A 23,604-nucleotide genomic window follows, 5' to 3' on the forward strand; every position below is an offset into this window, starting at 1 on the left:
TCTTTAACCTCAGCCCTACTGCTTCCTGAACTTTTTTAAGGTCTGTTATAACACCTGAAACATAAGTTGCTGAAAGAGCCTGCACACTGGATGAAGAAATGCACTCTACTCAGTGCTCTGCCCTCATGCATGCACAACACATAATGAGCCAGTGCCCCATGTTGTTCATAAGAACATACATCTGATGTTGGATCAGGAAAAGCCTTGAACAATGCTACATCACACACAAAGGCATGGGCTTGCTCATTATTTGCAAGCATGTGCCCCACCATGGCTGCCCACATTGGGCATTCTATTCTGGTGAAGGGGCAAAGCACTCCCTGGGGTACCTTCTTCAAAGAACCCTATTGTTTCCCCCATCTGGAATGCAAACTCTGTTGGGGGGAAATGTATGCAAAAGGTGCCCTTTTAAAAAAAAAAAAAAATTAAAAAAAAAAAAAGAACTGAAAAAATGATTATAGATAGTGTACTCTCTGCGTGAAAGTTTAAAAATTGAAATACTGTACCCCTTTTATTTTGAATTAAAATTCCTTTATAACAAGGAACAGTAGCCAGTTATCAGAGGTTTCTGATTTCTTTCCACTGCAGAGTAAAATAGGAATTTTTAGCAATTAATACCAGCTTAATGGCTTTAAAAACAAAAAAAGAAATGTTAATTGCAAAAGTGCTTAGAAAAGTACGCTGAGCAATCTTACATTTATTTATTTTTAAATGTTTTACTTTAATCTTTGTAAATAATGTTTATTGCTATATTTGTTCCCCCCTGTACTATTACTATAGGGCAAAAAATATAGTGTTGTGTATAGTAATAGCTATAGAATAATCATATTATATGACTACATAAACAAAGACAGACACATGAACACACAGAAAACACATGCAAGACACACACAAACAACCTGTATAGAATATACTTACAGTGTAGGGGGAACAGCTCTCTCTGTCATGTTTATGTATTAGGAGCTACCTCTTTATTTTGACCCTTGAGTTTCTCTAGCTGGCACTGTATTACAGAGAAAGCAATGTTTTGGATAAGTACCAACATGATAGTTATTAGATGTCTTAGATAGATCATAAAGCATCACATAATATTACAACAGCACTACATAATTCAGCTGTTTGAAAATAAACAAAGACTTGATGCAATTTAACAATATCCACAAGGAAGCGGCCACTGGAACTGGAAAGGGTACTTTTTTAGGATCTTATTTGTATTCTAGAAAAACACAAAATCATTTTGAAAACCCCATGGAGATTCCTGACTTGTACAGGAACCAGCTTAGACCGATTCGGCAGCTAATCGGCCCGTGTATGGGCATTACCGACAGGACTGCGCATCCGATATCTGGCCTGAAATCGGCTCGTTGATGCGGTCCCCAAACTGACTGCCACCAATATAATTCAATCATTTGGCCCCATGGCCAAACGATCGAATTAGCCTACACATTCCCTGATATCGCCCACCCCGTAGGTGGGGATATCAGGTGAAGATCCGCTTGCTTGGCAATCTCGCCAAGCGAGCAAATCTTCACGTGCATGGGGACCTTAAGAGGTTTACTGCTTTGACAAGTAGCTGAAACAACTTGCCAATTGCTTTTTCATTTTGTGTTTTGGCCCTCTGATTTTGGTGAGGGAAAAAAGATGAAAAAATGGTCGTGGCTGAAGGTAGGCCGATTCGGTTTGTTTTGCAATAGTAGTGTGCTTTTGGCCCCTGATGCCAGTGAATTAATTTTATCTAGATCTGCTTCAAAGAGTTGCTTCCCCAGGAGGGGCAGACTGACCAGTGGTCTCTTAGAGATAAGGGCTGCTATTCAGGTTTTGAGGCAGAGGAATCACATAGCTGCAAACAGGGCAGTTAGTTTAGCGACATCTCACACTGCATCACAGACATAAGCATTAGCATCAGAGACTTGAGAGAAAAAAATGGTCAGTGGAAGAGTCTTTTGAACCAATGAGCTTTGATAACTGCTCTACTCACACCTCCATCATTTAACACCCACACAATGGCAAATATGGGCATAAAAGCTGCCCCTGTGGCAGTAAATATGGCCTTGGAGAAACCTTCCAGTCACCTTCCAGGATCCCTTAAAGGCATGAGACCAGAGAGGGGAGAAGACCGTAAATCTATACACTCCTGTGGAAAGGGGTATGCCTGGGCAAAGCGTTTTGAGAAAACTGGTCGGGGAAGCCATCAAGAGACCTACAGAAACATTAAAGTAGCTGCAGGATTTCTTGGCAAGCACTGGTTGTTCCCTATATGTGACAACAGTCACTCGTACTCTTCATATGTCTAGGTTGTGGGGTAGGGTAACAAGACTAAGGGCGAGGACACACAGGGCGATTAGTCGACCCAACTTTTTGAAAAGTTGAGATTAGTCGCCGCAACGGACATTATCGTCTATGGGCGAAAAGTTGCCGTAACGGTCTTAGTTAAAAGTTGCGACAACTGTCTTCGCCCCAAAAGCCTTTACTCACAAAGAAAAACATACAAGCCGGGCTAAACTTTGCAAAAAGGTAAACCCAGTCTCCCACAACCATGTGGAAAAATGTATTATGGTCTGATAAGGCCAAGCTTAAACTATATGGCCATAAAGAACAGCACATCATCACAAGAACTCCACATCCACAGAGAAGCATGGTGGGGGCAGCATCATGCTTTGAAGCTTCTTTTTGGAACTGTTGCTTTAGTCAAGGAGAATGGAATCATGAATAGCTCTAAGTATCAGTCTATTTTGTCACAAAACCTTTAAGCATTTGCTAGGAAGCTTCAGCATGTCAATAACCCAAAGAAGACATCTAAATCAACAGCTCCACTTAACAATGTTCTGGAATGACCCAGTTAGAGCATAGGAGATGTCTTCGCAATATGACTTTTGCAAGTCCATATGTGCCAAAGTGACTAGTTCAGAGGGTGTGCACACTGTGAGCACACCTAAACTAGACAGTTTTGTAACAAAATAGACTGATACTTGGAGCTATGCCACCTTGTATTTCTTTTCTCCTTTTTTTCACTGTTTCTAATTTGTTTTCAACTACTTTGTATAGACTGCAATTTTGCAATAAAGGTTATTTAGTTAAATAGTTATCAATCCACCCATATATAAGGCAAGTTGTGTTTTTTATATTTTATGTTGCATATGACAAGTATAATTCAAAGATGACAAAACTGCCATTGGGCAGGACAGGTGCCATAAGAATCAATTTGATAGCCACAGGCAGCTGCTAGAAATCCTGGTATAAATTATAATATATTTTAGGGCAATGAAGGACTGGGTAATTTGCAGAACTGCCCCACCATTTACTTGAATAGCCAGGGTCGGACTGGGCCGCCGGGACACCGGGAAAAATCCCGGTGGGCCCCGGCCCTAGTGGGCCCCAGCGGCCCAGTCCGACCTTTGCCGGCGCTCCCCCTACTGACTGTTCCTCCCCGACGCGTTCAATTTATACACGCTCGGGGAGGACGTCAGGCGGGGGCCCTGGGGGGGGGGTTAGGGGACGTGGCTGGTGGGCCCTGCACCCTCCAGTCCGACCCTGTAAATAGCAAGCTCACTTGGGGGTGCCAAAATGTTAGGCCCAAGTGACTTTAATTGCTTAGCTTTTACCCCGGGCTGGTGCCCCTGTTCGGAGAAAACCGCACCAGCCTGGGGTACCTGCGAGCAAGCGTTTGCTCTTCCTTATTTCTTTTGTCTTCGGAATCCCTGGGCCGGCACATGCGCAGTAGAGTGAAAAGCAGACTTTTTTGTTAAAGTTCGACTTTTCACTCTACTGCGAATGCGCAAGCGCGCGAAGACAGGAGCAGGAAGAGGAGGCGCTTGCTCGCAGGTACCCCGGGCTGGTGTGGTTTTCTCCTAACAGGAGCACCAGCCCGGAGTAAAAGGTAAGGCACTAATGACTAAGCCTTTCCTTCTCCTTTAAGCAAGTAGTTGGCATAACTGTCTCTATGTGTGTTTTAGCACAATTCTTAGTACTGTCTATGGCAGAGTATTTTCTGGCGTTCTGTAGCCGTAACGAGTAGCATCGTATTTTATAGCCCTAAGTCCACTGTGAAAGCCATACCATTCCATATAACATATACTGTTTAAAAAGAACACTTTCACAGACTAAGAATTTATGCTCTCATGTTGAAGGTGGGCCCAAAGCACTGAATGAAAGGGGAGGGAAGTACTTTTTCTTTTAGTACTTGCATAGTTACCAGCATTTGAGCCTTTTCTTTCCCCCCACTAACACTATACAAACAATACTGGTTCCTATACACCAAACACCGTCTCCTTGGAAACTGACAACTGTCAGACGCCTTATCCTTAACCCTTTCGGTGGCTGGACTCTATCATTTTACTGCACCATATGTTTCCAGAAAAAATGCAGTGCTGCTTCAAACTAAACAAACCCATAACTGTAGAAACACTGCCACTATGACTACTTTATGCCGTTGTCATGCATTCTATGGTACCAGGTACTTATGAGAAACATTGAAAAAAAAACAAAAAACCCTATTTTACTTATTATTATTAATACAATTGTGAAGCATGAACGTATTCTACAACATTGCACAATAAATGGATATATACATTACGCATACAAAAACACATCCAAAAGCAACCAGTACCCAACACAATACAAGAGGAAAAGAGGGCCCTGCCCAAAAGAGCTCACAATCTTCCACAGCAAACCTTTTGCAATCATTTATGTGAATCATTTTATAGTAATTAGTTTAAGACACATGGGAGGCATTAATATACTAAATTAAATTACAAATATATATATATATATATATATATATATATTACAGTAGGTACAAACAATAGGGATGTCACACTTAGGGGTATATTTATTATGCTGTGTAAAAAGTGGAGTAAGGCATTACCGGCCCAAGCTAACCAATCAGCAAGTCAATTTCAACAGTTATTAAACCGAACAAACTATCTGATTGGCTGCTATGATCAACATCACTGATTGTTGTTGAATATTTCACTCCACTTTTTACACAGTATGATAAATATGCTCCTAAGAGATTATGGGATGAGTTTTACCTGCTGTGCCATATCCCTAACACACTTAGAACATAAGCCTCCAATACATGGGAGTGTAATCTTTATAGGACAGGGACCTCCTCCTGTATCTCTTAACATAAGGAATGCCATCATGTTACTGTGTATATTACTTTATTGCAATACTTGTCCCCCAGCAGAATAACCTTCTGAAGGACAATACCCTGACATCAGAGCCTGGATTTCCCAGCAGCCACAGTAGGAAGTGAGGGGAAATACAAGATAGTGTGATGCCTGATGCTGTTGCAAGGGCTAAGATTGCCCTGAGGTACTAGCACTACAGCTCCCAGCAGGCACAGCCATTTACAATTTACTAGTACTGTATTTTCAACTGCTAGGGGGCTGCAGGTTACACAAACACTACTAACTATTAAAACAGCACAAAACGTATGCCATGCTACATTGTGTCTACTGTAATAGGGGACACACGCCCACTGTATTGTAACAGCAGCCCCCGCAGCTCAAGGAAACCCATCAACTGTACGTACTGCCCAGCTGTCACTGACCCGGAAACCCCCGGACCCAGGTGCTGGGCAGCAGCATAGGCAGTACTTCTACCTGCTACACACAGCCCATACCTGTACGTGTTACACACAGCCCATACCTGTACGTGTTACACACAGCCCATACCTGTACGTGCTACACACAGCCCATACCTGTACGTGCTACACACAGCCCATACCTGTACGTGTTACACACAGCCCATACCTGTACGTGTTACACACAGCCCATACCTGTACGTGTTACACACAGCAAACAGATCGCTCCAACTGCAGCTCAGTGAATCCCCAGGCCGGACCGCAGGGAATGCCAAACAACAACGCGCCGCAGAAACTGTCCCTCACCGTGACTCCGTAGGGGGAAAGTTCTAGACTGGCCGGGAACTTGCAGAGGGGATGAGCAGGGAACGCGTAAGGCCAGAGCGGGGAAATGAAGCAGAGCGGCATCTGCAGGTCAGGAGGAGCAATGACACATTTAGAAGCAAGCTTATAGCTGAATTGACCTGACAACATGCCCTAATAAAGTTCAAGTCGTGTCACATTCACTTTCTGGCTTCTTGTAATGGGATTATATGGCAAAGGAGTGACTAAGGGAGGTGATAACAATAAGTTTGTTGTAAGTCAGTCTTAGAGGCCATTTCCAGGGATACCTTATAGAAGATTGTAAGCTCTTCTTGTAGATTGTAAGCTCTTTTGGGCAGGGCCCTCTTCACCTCTTGTATGGGTTATTGATTGCTTCATATGTTACTCTGTATGTCCAATGTATGTAACCCACTTATTGTACAGCGCTGCGGAATATGTTGGCGCTTTATAAATAAATGTTAATAATAAAAAAAAATAATAGAAGCTTAGGGGAGAAAATAAATATGTTCAGGTCTTAAATACAAAATGAAGGTATAGTGAGCATTTATTTTATAATAGGCTTTGCTTCTTCTTTATATTGTACCTGTGCCTAGGGACTGGCACCTGGAAAAAGTACCAGCCTTCTTATATTTTCAACTTTTTTCCCAGCATCAAGCATCATTTTGCTATCCACTTGTAAAATACTGAATAGGTGGCAACCTACCTGTGCCTCTTATTGCTGGCAGCTTCAATCCTATAGTTGATCCAAGTACATAAGTCTATGGCACACTGCAGATTCTGTCGCAAGTGCACGATTATGTCGGAATGAATTGCGGCAGCATTCATTGTACCGTACAATTCCTTTCTTCTCTATCAGATATAATATTAATGCCAGCCCAGTTTATATGCGCTACTAACCAAATTATTGGTACAAAGCCAAACCAGGTTCTCGGTAAAGTATTTTTATTTTATTATTAGAAGACCCTCCTATTTGTGTCTGTAAATTACTCTCCCATTTAGATTGTAAGCTCTACGGGAGAAGGACCTTCATCCTCTTGTCTCTTAGCTCTGTGGAATTTTTAATGCAACTGTACTTTTTATGTATTTGTATTTATTACTGTACTCTTTATTAATGTAGTGGCTCCCAACTTGTTATTAATTTATTGTTCTGCTGTACAGTGCTGCGTAGCACAATATAAATACAAACATACATACATACTTTACACTTCTAATGAGTTTATATTGTTTCATTTTCACAGTAGTTGCCTCTGAAGACCACCAGATGTCACTGCTGTCTACTGCTCATTTTGTGAAACATTTCTGCAATAAAAGTAAATGCAAGATGGATATTGCTAGCCTATTTAGAAATGTAATAAAACCTTGCTTTATTTCAGTTTGTCTGGGGATGCATTTTGCATACATTTTACTTTTGTGAACCGCTCTGCAGACCACTGAGTGGATCTTCTGCCGATATTGCCACCAGCAATGACGAGCATAGGAGCCGTTGGACCAAGGGCCGCATTAATGAGCCGATCAATACCTGGCCAATTTTCAGCCAGATATCAGTCAGTAAGGCTAATGGTACACAAAGCATATGGCGCACATTTTCGAAAAACGCTTGCCGAAAATACGCTCCTACCTGTGCCTGCACCCGAATGAATTGAATACACTGGGTGCAGGCAAATGTAGCCAATATCCGTATAAAAACGTGAGACTTTGCATTTTCTCTTGGGTTTTTTTGCATATATCAGCTACATGTGCCTGCACCCAAGCATATTCAATTCATTCGGGTGCAGGCACAGGTAGGGGGAGTTTCAAGCATATGGTGCGTATTTTCTGCAAGCATGCGCCATATGCTTCGTGTGGCATGAGCCAAAGCCCCATACACAGGCAGATAAGCTGCCGAATTTCTCTAAAGGACTTGAATCAACATCTTAAATCTGCCAATGAGTGGCCAGTTAAACTCCCTAAAATTTGACAAACACAGGCTGTATCCTGTATAGGACTGAGTGACCTATTACACAACCAGATAGACATTAGTATGGAGCAAAGTTTAAATTGCCTTGAACAAGACCCTTGTTGTTTTTATACAGTAGGGGGCACATTTACTAAACACGAACGTCCGAAAAGCGCCCGAATGCGTTTTTTCGCAATGATCGGTATTTTGCGATTTTTTCGTAAATTGTAGCGACTTTTTCGTAGCCATCGCGCCGAGTACGAAAGTTTCGGATTCAGTCAAGCTTCAGTATCGTGACTTTCCTTGGGCCAGGTTGGAGCTGCAGAGTGCCATTGAGTCCTATGGGAGGCTTCCAAAATCATGCAAAGTCTGAAAGTTTTGCCCGCCGTTTACGAGTGCTCAATACGAAAAAGTCGCGACAATATACGAGCAAATCGTAACGGCTACGAAAAAGTCACGACAATTCGCGCAAGTCGTAACAGCTACGAAAAAGTCGCAACAATTTACGAAAAAGTCGTAACGGCAACCGAAAAATCGCAAAGAATACGAAAAAGTCGCAAAATGTTCGTTTCCAATCCGAATTTTTCCCATTCGGATTCGTGGATTAGTAAATCAGCCCCTATGTGTACTGAATATATACAGGTATGGGATCTCTTAACTGAAAACCCATTATCCAGAATGCTTCAAATTATGAGAAGCCAATCTCCCATAGAGTCAATTTTAAGCAAATTATTCACAGTTGTCACATGAGCTTCTCACCTTGGATTCAATTAGAACTGTCTGGGGCAGTGGACACACTCAGTGAGCTCTATGCAGCTGTTGAGAAGCTAAGTTTAAGGGTTGTTGGAGAAAATGAGGATTATCTGTCATATAAGATGATGCTACAGGGCTAACTATTTAATTCTGATGCAAATTCTCTAGTTTCCGATCTGTCATGTAATGTGAATCTGAATGAATTACTATTACATTTATATTCTATTTATGCAGTATATTGTGAGTCGGTCCCTAAGCTCAGTAACTGACAGCAGCACAGAGCATGTGCAGGGAATCAGCAGAAAAGAAGTTGGGGGGCTACTGGGGCATCTTTGAAGGCACAGATCTTCCCTGCTAAAGGGCTGTGGTCACCTTGAGCTGGTACAAAAGCCCAAATCATAATGTACAACGTTTCTGCCCTTCTTCTTTAGTTAGGCTTTAGTTCTCCTTTAATGTTTAAATTATTTTTAGCAGACTTAATACATGGTGATCCAAATTATAGAAAGATCTCATATTAAAAAAAAACATTTTTCAAGCATTCAGTATAATATATCCCATAACTTTCTACTGTGTAATTATTTGTACAGCGATAGCATATTCCACAGCGCTTAACAGAGATTATACAACATTTACATCATTACCTGTCCCAGTGGAGTTTACAGTCTAAATATTTTTTTCCATGCAACATACCCAATTTCACAGATTGAAAGGAAACCTTGATACTGTTACAAGCCATTTCCAGCCCTGTCCCCCTTAGGCTCACAGTATCATGCAACCCCTTCCTCACCATATTCTATTGTAAAGTGATGGATTCTGGGACCTCTGCTTTTCATACTGGGTGGTGCTCAGAAAAGCAGAGAGATTTCAAGTCCCAGAATGCATCCCTTTACAATGGAACAAGGTGCGGAAGGGGGTTGCATTACACTGTGAAATTGGGGAAACTGGCCGTGTAAGCAGAGACCAGAGATGGATCACTTTCAGTCTATGGAAGCATGTTTGTGTAAAAAATACATTTATATGTATTTCTTTAAGTTCAGATAGTGTTTATGCACAATTTTACATAAGGCTAACTAAATTAACTGATGTCAAAAACAGTAATACATTCTTTAAGGAAAAAATGCTGTGGACACAACACAGCCCTGTACATAGGCAGGTAGTGAGCACAGGTTCTCACTGCATCTCATGCCTATTGGTGCTCCCTAGCTTTATGTAACATCCACCAACCAGATCCTGATGCCAAATGAAGGCAGAGCTATATTCATGGGAGAAATGCAGCTCAAGACCTGGGCCTATAGACAATTTATGAGTGGCAATGTGCAAAAATCACTGTGAATTGCACGTTTTTTAAACTTTATTACCTTGTCTCGCAAATAAGTATTTTATGTTTGTAATGTGGTTGCCCTAAGCCATATGTGGGTAAAGGGAATCTAAATCCAAAAAATAATTAATATAAACTTACTCAGGATGCTTCACTTTGGCAATTTACATTTATTTTCTATTTTCAGTGGTTTCTGAGATATGCATTTTTAGACTGCGGATACCAGGATTTTGGCTCAAATCAGTGCTAGCAACCCAAGGGTTGACTATATACAGGAATTTCACAGAAAAACTATCTAAGAATGTTAAAAACAGAAGTGCTTAAAGGACCAGTCTGGGGGACAGAGGGTTGTGAATGGTCATGGAATCTGCTGTTTGGTTTTGTCCCATCCCTGGTTTCTTAGTACAAGTGAAGAAGGGATACATTCCATTTTCATTTTCTGATTCTTGAAACAAGTTGCAAAAATCTGTTGTCCTCCGGGTCTGTAAATTAGATGATTTTTGTTTCATTGTTACATCTGCACAGATAACCGGCAGCCCATTATGTAGGATGATTTCTGTGCACTGCAAGGATGAAACATGGTGTAGCTTCAATATTCCTATTTAGCTCAAGAAATACCAAAAAAAAAAACATAAGCAAAGAGCATGTTCAGCACAGTTATTGTATAGTGGTATACTGCCTATTAAACATTGTTCCTGCCAACGTGTTTATACTGCTCTTTTAACTCTTTGCGTGACAAAGAATGATGTGCTATGTCGTCGACAATCAAAGTGACAGCCCATCAATGACATATGACATGCGTTTTAGTGCAGGTTTAGTAACGGTACATATCTATGTTATGGATTTTGTAGACAAGGCACGATCCTTAGTGACTTTTATTTTATTTCTGTTTTACCCAACTATCAACGAGATGTCATTTTGCATAACAAGGCCAGTACCTGGATAAAGCAACAGTCTGTATAATTGTATTGTTTGGAAGTGAAACTGACATGTAGCACATCAGTTTCCCTATGTATATTCACTGCGTGATAAATCCTTGTAGGATTGCCAATCCAATTCGTGTTTCAGCCCCAAGAAGCATAAATGGTGGGAAACATTCCTCAGGTCTGGGTTTTCTGCAAGCCTGGATTTACTATTATTATTTCTTTTTATTTAACAAATTAAAATACAAAAACAGCAGGTTGAAAGGTGTTCCAACATTTAATTTTTTTAAATACAAATTCAATATCTATCAATACATATAGCATTTCAAATCTAAACATATAACTGATCTTTTGTGACTATAAAATTTGATTTTTTTTTTTCTTAAACTATTTTAAGAAATAGAAATTAGTTTTATTAAAGGGGCAGTTCTCTTTCACTAAACTTATTGGTTTTTAAACAAATAATGACTTTTTTTGATTGCTTTCATTTTGTTTTATTTATTTTTTCTAAAATGATAAATTCACAAAAAGATTACATTTGTGGTCTCCCTCTCCAGTTTCCCGGTAGCAACTCAGCAAACAAGGCTTATTCTATTGGCTCTCGAAACTGTTATAATTGGATACATTTATTGTTACACCGCAGTGCAGCACTTCCTTTTGAGTATACTCCCTGAGCTTTACTAAACTGTCCCAGAGCAACTGTTACAGTCCATATATTTGTTGTCACTATGACTTTTTAACAATTTGGAAGGTAGTAGGAGAATAACAAAACTCATTTTTAAAATCTAGATATGAGAACAATGGCAAAAACTAAAAAGCCTTGGGGGGAAAAAGTCATAATTTGTTGTATACTACTTGAAAATGATAAGTTATGTGAGGGTGAACTGCCCCTTTATGTATTTTTTGCAAATTTTCAGAGTTGCAGATAATATACAATATTTACATGTAATAAAAAAACGTATTCCATCTCTTTAAACTCTGCCTGCAACACCTGTTATGTTTTAATGCATCTTTATAGTTTTTATTCAAACTAAGGCACAGTAGTTACTGCTAAGGTAAAGTCAACTGAATTTCAGTTGCTGAACTGTCACAAATCTGACAGAAAAGGAAATCCAATGCCTTTTTAAACAGTGCATTACAACAGCAAGGTTGTATTTCATTTCTGCATAGAATATTTCATTTCCTTTTCTCTGATTATTCTGGACAATTGGTTTATACAAAGAAAATATATGTGTACTCCAAGATGGCCTATAGTCATCTATAATGGAGTATGAAGCAAAAAGCTCAACCCCCATAAAGCACGGATATGCCAAAGTAACTTATTTACAGGCTGACAACATAGAATGTACAGAATACACAGCTTATACAAACACATTAAAAGATTGACAAAAATAGATTCCTTCACGGTTTGTCTCTGAAACATCTGGTATAGAAAACGATATTTAAATGAATGTTCCTGATTTCTGTTCCAGATAAACCTACAGAGTTCATGTGGAAATCAAAATCTGCTGAACTGAAATTGAACATTACTGGAAAAAAAACAAGAAGAGGCTACAAATAGAGGCTTTGAATTAAAAAAATAGATGAGGAAGAACCTATCACATTTGGAGCAAAATATTAAATATAAAAGGTTTGGTTTGTTAATTTGAGTCAAATGCCCATTGGTCGTTTTCTTGTTTGATTTCCAAAGAAGAAGCAAACCCGTTAGGATTGGCAACTACCAACACGCAGGGTGGCTGATACTTCTGCTCAGTCTGCTCAGCGTGCTCTGGTGTTCCCTCCTGCAGACCTTGAGTTGTAGATAGAGGAAGAAGTGTCTGTTTGGTATCAGGTGACTTGATTACAGATGTGATGACTGTTCCTGAAGGCTGGGTGAGCAGAGATGAAGTGCTGGTTGAAAAGCTCATGACTGGAGTATTTGCACTGAAGGTTGGCGATGAAGGCACACTGACTGTTCCATTACAAAGACTCTGAACATTGCCGGCGAGAACCTGCTGTACCTGGCTTGAGCTCAGGACAATTGATGGAGGTGGTGAGCCTGTTCTTTGGGATTGTAGCACCACATTTTCTTTGAGTACGGTCATAGGCTGAACTGAAGGCATGGCTTGTAGTATAAATTTCTGTGACCCTGTTCCCGAGACTGGATCTGTGCTCGTTATGACTGTGGTGAGAGGCACTGTTTGGAGTGTTACTGTATGCAGCTGCTGATTCCCTGGAGAGACCACAACTGGTACTTGTCCTGGAGACTGTATAGTTCTAAGATAAGAAAAAAAATCTCATAAATACACAGATCAGATTAAGAACATATTTATCTATGTGCTGATGCATTCCTAACCTAATGGGATTGGGCAACCTATAGCCAGCTGCCACACATGGACCAATAAGCTGCCATCTTGTCTGGAAGAGCAGCCTAACCAATTATAATAATTAGTTGTTGTTGTCTAGGTTCAAATTTGCCTGGTGGTGGTAAATGAGCCCCCATGTCTTTTTGCACAAGCTACCTCATTCCTTGCTCTTTAAAGGAACAGTAACACCAAAAAATTACTTTAAAAAGTGTTTTAAAGTAATTGAAATATAATGTACTGTGGCCCTGCACTGGTAAAACTGAGGTGTTTGCTTCAGAAACACTACTATAGTTTATATAAATAAGCTGCTGTGTAGCCATGGGGGCAGCCATTCAAGCTGGAAAAAAGGAGAAAAGGCACAGGTTACATAGCCGATAACAGATAAGACACCATTGTATTCTACAGGGTTTATCTAGCTGCTATATAACCTGTGCCTTTTCTTCTTTAGAATGGCTGCCCCCATGGCTACACACCAGGGTTTATATAAACTCTAGTAATGTTTCTGAAGCAAACACACAACTTTTACCAGTGCAGGGCAGCAGAACATTATAGTTTAATTTCTTTGAAATATATACATTTTTTGGTGTTACTGTTCCTTTAATATAGGTACTGAAGGATGTTTTTTTTATTGCACACTGCATAGCACTGTTATCTTTGTTTGGGTTTATCCCCCAGAAATGCATTATTGCAGTTATCCAGTATGCTTAGGACCTGGGGTTTTCCGGATAAGGGGTATATCCATAGTTTTGATCTTCATACCTATAGTCTACTAAAAAAAAATCATTTAAACATTAAATAAATCCAATAGGATTGCTTTGCCTCCAATAAGGATTAATTATATCTTAGCTGGGATCAAGTACAAGGCACTGTTTTATTATTGCAGAGAAAAAAGAAATAATCCTTAAAAAGCTAATTTCATTAGAATAGGGTCTATGGAAGATGGCATCCCTGTAATTTGGAGCTTTATGGATTATGAGTTTCTGGATAATGGAGCCCAAACCTGTACAATGTAAAATAGTAATAAAACAAGGCTCAAATTGGTTCTAAATTAATATTTAGAAATTAATTTCCCATTTATTTTGGAAGACTGTCTATATATTCAAACTTTTTTTCTCTCATTGGTCACTTCCCAACACAGTTTCTCTTTGTTATATATTTTAGCCTCAACAAAAAGGAATAAAAACAAAATATGGGATGATGTGTTCCTGTTTACTTTTGCTTAGAACAAATTACAGCGAACAATTGGAAATTAGTTTTTATCACTTCACGGCAATTTAAAACAAAGATCTGGTTGGTTGCTATTGGTAAAGGCATTTGTACTATGTAGCACCTTTCAGCCTTGTAATTTACAGATTACCGCTAAGGTTTTTGGGGTTTTTTAAACATGGATTTTCTCGATCGTGAAAACAAAAATGTGATATAACCTTCATATCATGGGAATAAAAATATTTAGAATATAATAATAATATGTACTGTATCTGAACTAATACAATTATTCTTTTCTACTATAACCTTTTGAGGACAGCAATCTGCAAGGTGGAAAATCAATCCCTAAACAGAGGAGGGTGTCTATCAGCAACATAAACTGACACATTACCCCAGCTATTACTTTATAATTCACACTTACACAGGGTCGGACTGGGCTGCCGGGACAAATCCCGGTGGGCCCCGGCCCTAGTGGGCCCCAGCGGCCCAGTCCGACCTTTGCCGGCGCTCCCCCTACTGACTGTTCCTCCCCGGCGCGTTCAATTTATACGCGTTAGGGGAGGACGTCATGCGGGGGCCCTGCGGGGGGAGGTTAGGGGGGCCCCTGGGGGGGGGGTTAGGGGACGCGGCTGGGGCACCTTCAGGGCCCTGGGGCGGGAGCCCCGGTGGGCCCTGCACCCCCCAGTCTGACCCTGCACTTACAGTCAAGTAACTTGCAATATGAACAGCTTCCTCAGTGAGTTTCATAATAGCATTGTGATTGGATCACATTTTCACACCTCAGTGTGTCTTGGCTAACACCTGCTTGAATAATCGATATAACCATTATGATAGACTTTTTGTGACAGTATTGCCTTTAAAGCAGGGATCCCCAACCTTTTATACCCGTGAGCCATATTTAAATGGCAAAAGTGTTGGGGAGCAACACAAGCATGAAAAAGGTTTCTAGGAGTAGCAATGACAGCTATAATTGGCTACTTAATAGCCCCTATGTGGACTGGCAGTCTATAGAAAGCTCTGTTGGACATTATACTTGGTTTTTATGCAACCAAAACTTGCCTCCTTACCAGGAATTCAAAAATAAGCACCTGCTTTGAGGCCACTGGGAGTAACATCCAAGGGATTGGGGAACAACATGTTGCTCACGAGCCACTGGTTGGGGACCACTGCTTTAAAGGAACAGTAACACCATGGCTGTGCAGCCATGGAGGCAGCCAATCAAGCTGCGAAAAAGGGAAAAAAGACACAGGTTACATAGCAGACAACAGATAAGCTCTATTGAATACAGTGGTATTTAGCAGAGCTTATCTGTTTTTCTGCTATGTGCCCTGTATTTAGCTTTGTTTCAGTTTGAATAGCTTCCCCCCATGGCTACTCAGCAGCTTTGTTTATATATTAGTTATAGTAGTGTTTCTGAGGTAAAAATACAACTTTTACTGGTACAGGGCAATAGTACATAATATTTTAATTACTTTGATGCATTTTCATTTTTGATGTTGTTGTTCCCTTACTAGGCCCCTACTATGATCAAATCCTTGGGCTAAAAGAAGCAACCTTATGGTAGTAACATTCAGGCAGACTCTCCAGTTCTGATAAAATGTCTCATTTGACAAACTTCAGAAATTAGGGCAGCTTAGCTACACACATACACCAAAGGGATGCATATACCTGACTTTTCATTTTGAGGGGACAGCATTGGCTGATCAGCTAAGTCAATTGTACCATTGTACAGTTGGGCTGGATGGGCATCTTTATGTGTGTGGCCAGTTTAAGGACCATCTGGTTCAAAACAATCAGAAAACTGGCAGTCCAAATCATTTTCTATAATCATTGACTATATATGTCAATATTTTCTTGGGGAGTTTCACCCAGTCTGATTTCTTATATAAACATACTATACTAAGTTAGAAGTTGATCTGTTTCTCACCTTACAGTCTGAGCACCAGGCAAGCTGTCATTCTGTATTGTGCTATAAGTTATGGCTTGTTCTGGAATAGCTTGTCCAGACTGCATTAAATGCACTGTCCGATATAACTGAGTTGGATGCGGTTGTGTTACTGGAGAAGCTTGAATTGTCCTCAATAAATCTGATGGCAGCAAGGAGACCTGTTGCTGGACTGTATCTATTTCTTCTTTTAACTTCAAAGATTTAGAAGATCCATTCTTTAGAACTGTGGCTGAGCTGGCCCTTGATGCAGTGTTGGAAGAGCCCTTGGATGCCCGTGCTTGGTTCCTGGTGGGAGTAGTAACTGAAGAGTGCTGCAAGGAGAATTCTGAAGACAAGTTGCCAGAGTATTCAGCACCGGAACTAGAGTCCTCTTCATCTATATACACCAAATCCTTTGGCATTTCTTTAAATTGATAGACAAGTCGTTGACCTTCTACTTTGGCTAAAATTCCCCTTTGGTAATAATACCTGAAGAAGAACAATACATTTATAAAATAAATATACAGATCACATCATAGCATAATTATTACTAAAAAGTACAACATGCTCAAGTCTTTGAAAAAAAAAGCGCAAATAGCTTATTTCTGTCTAATCGAGAATTCTGTAGCCAATTATATATATATTTATTAGAATTTTGGGGCCACTGTGGAAACAAACACAGAAGAAAGCTGGCCTGATTTTAAGAGTCATAATTGCTGAATGGCACGTGTGCTACAGGCAGCATTTCTAATGAAATATTATTAGTCTTTATTTTTAAAGCAGCAATATATTTCACAGCAATTACACACCTGAACTATATTTGTTTGAGTGTTAAGGTGGCCTTACACGGGCAGATTTAAGATGGCGGATTGAGGCCCTTCAAACCAATTCAGCGGCTTATCTGCCCTTGTACGAGGCCCTACCTGACTGATATCTGGCCGAAAATTGGGCAAATATTGATTGGGCTGGTCTGATATTCCAGTTGGATTGAGGACCACTTGGCTCACTGATGCAGTCCTTGCTCCGACAGCTCATATTTAACTGGCCATACACTATAGGATCCACTTGTTAAGGTCCCCAAGCAAGCAGATCCTAAGGTGAGCAGTATCAAGTTAATACGCCCCTGGGCCAAACAATTGGCTTACAAAGACAGCAATATGAGCCATCACACTGAGGACTGCATCAATTAGCTTCTCCTGTGGTTGTAAACAGATTATTTGGTCTTAGGGTGGAATCGAACCTAGGACCCTAGCACTGTTGGCTTCCATTGTGCCACTAAATGAACTGCCTGCTTTCGGTAAGGGTGAAGACACACAGAAATACTAGCAGCAGCTACTTTTTCACAGCTACTAAACGACAGAAAATACCCTGCTATAGACAATAATTGCCTCTGTTAAAACACATGTAGAAACTGTAGTCAGTAAATGATCAGCATTGTCTATTTTAGTAGCCATGACAAGTAGCTGCTACTAGGAGCTCTGTGTGTCTTCACCCTAAGAGCATTTTGATGGTTGTGGCCCAGAGAATCGCAGGGATCAAAATACTGGATGGAGGTAGCTTAGTAAGTAGCATTAGTCGGAAGAAGTGCTCCTTCCTTCTGTATAGCATTCCAGAGTAAATAAATCAGGCGTAATAAGCTTTATAAAGATTGAATTTTAATCCATATTAATATATTGTGCATTGTTGAAATGTACTTTGTTTGCGTTTACCTGAGGGCTCTGCCCATTGTCTCATAATTCATGTCAGGCTTGTTCTTATGTTTACCCCACAGTCTGGAAACAGCTTTCGAGTCTACCAGTTTGAAAATGCCCTTTTCTCTCTGCGTCCATTTTATGTACTTTGGGCAAGTTGCTTTATCTTGAAGCAAAGCCAGCAAAAACTCCCACAAATAAATTGTATTTCCTGAAATATATCATACAAAATATTCAAGCAAATTTAAGTAAATTCAGGCAGGAATATTAACCAAATACATCCAGGTTAAATAACAGTTTTGTTACAGAAAAGACTTTTCTAAGTAAGTAGTCTATGGGGCTGATTTACTTACCCACGAACGGGTCGAATGGAGTCCGATTGCGTTTTTTTCGTAATGATCGGTACTTTGCGATTTTTTCGGATTCTGTACGAATTTTTCGGATCCAATACGATTTTTGCGTAAAAACGCGAGTTTTCCTATCCATTACGAAAGTTGCGTAAAAAGTTGCGCATTTTGCGTAGCGTTAAAACTTACGCGAAAAGTTGCGCATTTTTCGTAGCGTTAAGTTTTAACGTTATCCGAAAAAATCGCAAAACATACGAAAAAGTCGCAAAATATTCGTTTTCAAGTCGGAACTTTTCCAATTCGGGTCGGATTCGTGGGTTAGTAAATCAGCCCCTATGGGTCTGAATAGAAATTGTCAGAAGGTGCATGGGAGCACTGCAGCTGCATTTTAGCCCTGAAGCAGCAGTCATACATTTTTGTACATGTTATTATGATAGTTATGACAGGTGATCTGTATCAATCACAAACCGTGAACAATGAAGCGACAGAAAGATTTGGTAGTGCTGTTTTGGGAACACCATTATGAGTGTTTTAGCGACTTTGAGTGTAACCCTAGGGGGGGCATTTAAATGTTACTAAGAATTATTGCATTGTCCCAGATATAGGTTTTTAATAACATGTTTATTTACCTTTACCATCTTTGTTTTTCTTTTTGACAGATATATTTGGGGTGGTGGTGGGGGATTCAGGACGAGGATTTCTTGGTTTTCTTCCTATGGTAAAAAAAAGTTTATTTAAAAAAAAAAAAACACATTCAAATACTGATGCTTACTGATTTTATTATCAGATTCATTCAAGGAATGATAATATTGCATAGGTATTCATTTAAACCTACACACATTTTTATTCTTTGAAACTGCCATTCAGACAAAATACAAATAAAAAAATAACTGTACTATAATTTGCATGTTCAATTTTACCATTGTATTAATAAATGAAAGTGGAAAAAAAAACAGTTTCTTTCACTTGTATTAGTAGAAACTAACATGAAACGGCACAAACAAAACTTGGCCATTCACTTAGTACTGTACACCTAGGGGCTGATTTATCAAAGTCCGAATTTCGGACTTCAAAAATGGGAAAAAATCATATTAGATACGAAAATTCCGGATTGCTCGTGGTCGTACGAAAACATTGTGGTACAATCTGAAAGTTTTGAAATTTTCATATCCGAATGATCGTAAAAGGTGCTAAAAACTTTCTGACTTTGATCCTTCAGTGCATGATTTTGGAAGCCTCTCATAGGACTCAATGGCACTCTGCAGCTCCAACCTGGCCCAAGGAAAGTCTCCCATAGGACTCAATGGCACTCTGCAGCTCCAACCTGGCCCAAGGAAAGTCTCCCATAGGGCTCAATGGCACTCTGCAGCTCCAACCTGGCCCAAGGAAAGTCACGATACCAAAGCTTGAATGAATAACGAAAATTTTGTACTCGTTGCAACATACGATTTTGTGAAACAAATTGTTGCAAAGTACGAAAAAGTTGCAGAAAATACGCACAGTTCTAACACTTAGAAAAAATAAAAAATTTTTTTAGTCGTACCCAATTGTACATTGATAAATGGGGCCCCTAATGTGATGCAGAGGTGTTCTGTACCCTTGCACTCATTGCACCTTTGATGCAAGGGAGCCCTGTACTTAAAGGGGCACTTCTCCTTTACATATGTATGATTCGGATATAGTTTACCACAAATAATTAGCTGCTATTTTTCTTACTATTTTTCTAAAATAAGTAAATAAGTTTTAAACATCAATTAAATAAAACTGGTAAAAATAAAAAAAATAGCACTTGTAAAAAAATCATTATTTGCATTATATAATTTGAAAATGATTTGAGATAAAGGTTAACCACCCTTACCATAGACAGCTGCAATTTACTGGGCTTCAGCTGTGCCTTGAATCCATAGGTTCTCCAGCTAACCCCTAATAAATAGCAAGCATTTAAGGGGCATCCATTTAGATGGGCCCCTCTGAACCCTTCTTACATGGTGGGCACAAGTCGCATCTGCTTGTGTACTGTTTACTAACCAATGCCAACCCCAATTACATGGGTATGCTTTAGAAAAATGTGTATTGTTGGCAAAAACTTGTCCATTTGTGCAGTTTTTTGCTCTTAGTAAATAAGCCCTCTGATCTTGAATCCTAGTTTATTTTGCCAGAGTTTCATATTGGTTTTTTAAAATTTTTTAATTTTTACAATTAATCCTTTGTAAAGAAATCCAAAGTACAATGGAGTTTGGTGTAATTGTTACAGCTTTAGCTACGTACCTTTTTTTCTCTTAGGTTGTTCATGTAAATTAGATTCTAGATTCTCTTCATATATGTTCTGGTGAATTTCCATCACCTCTGGGATTCCATCAACAGTGACTGAGACATGAGTAACGGGAGTGCTCAAAAGGTCATCATCAGCTGAACCAAAGATGTTAGCTAAAAGGTAGCAATTACACATAAATATATAAATGCAGTCTTAAATGGCATAGCCTAAAAATCAGCCAGTGTTTGGTCAACATAACCTCCCAAATTTGAGAAGTGTTTATTATTGGCCAGTCTGTGAAAAGGAGAATTCACAAAGGTTACTGTATAGAACAAAAGTTATGAATGATCGTACTAGTAAGTAATGTTAGGAAACATGTGGTTTCCAAAACATTTATTGCTTCCAAAGTGGTGGAATTCAGGGCATTAACTTCAAATCGTAACATATTCTATAAAACCTGAATACCTATGAGAAAAGTTTAGGATTTAAAAAAAAAAAAAAAAAAAAGATTAATACAAAAGACTGAAATGGTTGCTATTCTAGGTGGCTGGCAAATTTGGTTGTTAATGTAAAAAGTGGCTATTTTATATAAAGGTATCGTCAGGTAACAAATACAATTAAAACACTCTATTTCAGTACATGTAATTTTTGATGTTACTTTGCTCCTTTAGATAGTTTCTTTTCAGAACAAACCCCCCAATTGCATAACCCATAACAAGTAGAGCTTGAATATTACTTTGTAAAGTCAGGGCCAGAACAGTCACTTTAGTGTGGAAAGTAGTAATCTGATTCACAGAAATGATTTTCTAAATCTTCACCTTTCTATGTTGTCACCACAATATTACCAATATTTCCTGAATATTAGTATATTAGGTCTGGTGCAGTATTATTCTTTAGACAGCCAAGAAAAAACCTTGGGTAACTTTCTATCAGTATTTTTATGGAATGTTATAAACCTTGCTACAATTGTGCGAAGCAGTTTTAAAAATACTGTATGCTTTACTAAACAGAAAGAGAAAATAGGCAGCACTCTACATCTGAAAAAAAAATATTTTCTAAATGGGAAAAATACTGACATTTATTTTAAAAAATGAAATGAATACTTAAATTGCATTCAGATATCCCCTTTGCATTCAATAGTCCCCTTTGGCTATCACCATCATTTTTGCTGCTCTTGGTGTGCATGGCTAGTAAAGCCCAAGGCTGTAAATAAGAACTATAAGCTCTGAGGTACAGTTTAGTGCTTATCCTATTCTAGCAATCCTTCCTGGGAGGTCAACATAGCACTGCCCAACCCCTTGGAGACTTTATCATCTCTGCTGATACCAAGTTGTATTTTATCAATGCAGCCCTGCCTTTCTATAAATCTGATACAGCATCAAAAGATCCTTTCTCCAGGCATCATGCACTCACCCAGCCTTTTTTCATCCAGCATAGGATCAGGGGAATCTATATTTAGTAGTGCCTCGGCAGCTTCAATGGTCTCCATAGTCTCATCCCCATTATGACATGATGCTTCAACTGAAAGGCAAAATAAAACAGAAATTATTTTAAAAGCAAATACATTACTGGCAGTGGGCATTTGCAATTTGCATACGTATGAGGCGATCTCCTCAACCCTTTTAGCTTGTTCGTGAATCCCCACTCCTGGCTCTACCTAAGCTGATCAGAAAACCCTGCACTACACTGATGAGCCCCAAGAAGGGCGAAACCGGTCTGTAGTTGGGAATCTGATCAGCTATTATGCTGGCTTCAGCTTTAAACCCAGTGGGTGAGCTTTAGCCGATAGAAAAGTCCCATTTACATGGGTTTATCCTAAGAGCCATAAGGAATTTGATCCCAGAATCCCTTTGACTCAACTGGACTCACAAACAAGTGTCTATAAAGCTGTATGTATTTATTTATTTTTTCTCATTTGAAAAGGAGGAGGAGGAGTCCCCTACCAAAAGAGCCAGTACAGCAGCACTTTTATGCTAATAAAATAAAAAATGTCTTGGACATGAACATACACTGTTGTATTTAAAATACAGAACAGTGAAACTGACACCACTTTTATTTTACTAGAGGATGCTTGTGTCTCCCTTTGTGACATGACTGACAGATTAGGGTTGAGGTAAAAGTAAGGAACGGGCTCCGGTGGGTGTGGGTTTTGGTTAGGGGTGAGTGCCACAGTTTTTGTGACTCACACATCACTTCCGGCAAAATCTACATGTTAGAAAAGTGAAAAAACGAGGTGTCGTATGATATTATCGGTGCGTGTATGGCCACCTTAAAGTATCTGAGGTATATCAATACTTGCTTAAGTGTGCAGCCCCTATACAAACCTGTAAGAGTAATGTCATCATCATCATCAATAATCTGTTCCTCTGCTACATCCAAGGAGTTTTCTGTAATCATGTTGTTTGGTTCATCCACACAGGTCAGACCTGAGTAGCTGTGCAGGAGATCTGCATTTGGAATGTGTTCAACAATGACAGCCGGAAAAATGGAAGGGTCTCCAAGCTAGTTGGACAAAAAAGTTTCAGTGACTTATTACTGTCCAAAACTGTAACAAGATCAGAAACGTGCCTTTCATTGCCATATTCTAGTCTAAAATAGTCTACAATGTATTTATGTAAAATGAAACCAATTCTGAATCTAAAATGAATTCTAAATCTTTATTATTTGTTTTTAGCAGAGTGGTTAATATATTTAATATTTATATGTGAGTATCATTTATTCTAAACTCAGTCATGCTGTGAGCCACAGACACATTTCACTAGCTCTAAAGGCTATCTATGGCAAACCTGTCAGTTTTAAGCTGTATTCCTGCTCTCCTGCTGAAAGTCTGGGGGTTGTGTGCTCGTAACCTCTGTCAACTTTGTTGAATTCATATCTATTTCATGACAGATTAGTAACTGCTTAACGGAGAAGGAAAGGTTCAATCACTAGAAGGTACCAAATGTTAGGTACCCCCAGTGATTGTAATCCTTACCTGCTACCCTCGGCCAGTG

At 39.5% G+C, this 23,604-nt stretch overlaps 2 protein-coding genes across 7 annotated transcripts in view; both read right to left on the reverse strand.

Moving 5' to 3' along the window:
- The window catches only part of sugt1 (SGT1 homolog, MIS12 kinetochore complex assembly cochaperone), a 41,605-nt gene extending 35,739 nt beyond the window's left edge, over nucleotides 1-5,866 (reverse strand). Inside the window, 2 exon segments of one of the 2 annotated variants that reach the window (NM_001016156.3) lie at nucleotides 919-1,003; nucleotides 5,783-5,866. In NM_001016156.3, coding sequence (NP_001016156.1) covers nucleotides 919-947 — 29 coding nt within the window. In that variant the 5' untranslated portion in view covers nucleotides 948-1,003; nucleotides 5,783-5,866. 2 annotated transcript variants of the gene reach the window in all.
- A 5,183-nt stretch (nucleotides 5,867-11,049) lies between these two features.
- elf1 (E74 like ETS transcription factor 1) overlaps nucleotides 11,050-23,604 on the reverse strand; it is a 64,396-nt gene continuing 51,841 nt past the window's right edge. For 3 of the 5 annotated variants that reach the window (XM_012957329.3, XM_012957331.3, XM_012957330.3), the window contains exons 3-9: nucleotides 22,936-23,113; nucleotides 22,025-22,132; nucleotides 20,626-20,784; nucleotides 18,987-19,070; nucleotides 18,029-18,221; nucleotides 16,320-16,808; nucleotides 11,050-13,097 (exon numbers count right to left, since the gene is read on the reverse strand). In XM_012957329.3, the coding sequence (XP_012812783.1) occupies nucleotides 12,482-13,097; nucleotides 16,320-16,808; nucleotides 18,029-18,221; nucleotides 18,987-19,070; nucleotides 20,626-20,784; nucleotides 22,025-22,132; nucleotides 22,936-23,113 (1,827 nt within the window). In that variant the 3' untranslated portion in view covers nucleotides 11,050-12,481. 5 annotated transcript variants of the gene reach the window in all.

This window comes from Xenopus tropicalis, chromosome 2 (assembly GCF_000004195.4).
Source record: "Xenopus tropicalis strain Nigerian chromosome 2, UCB_Xtro_10.0, whole genome shotgun sequence".
NCBI classification, from domain to species: domain Eukaryota; kingdom Metazoa; phylum Chordata; class Amphibia; order Anura; family Pipidae; genus Xenopus; species Xenopus tropicalis.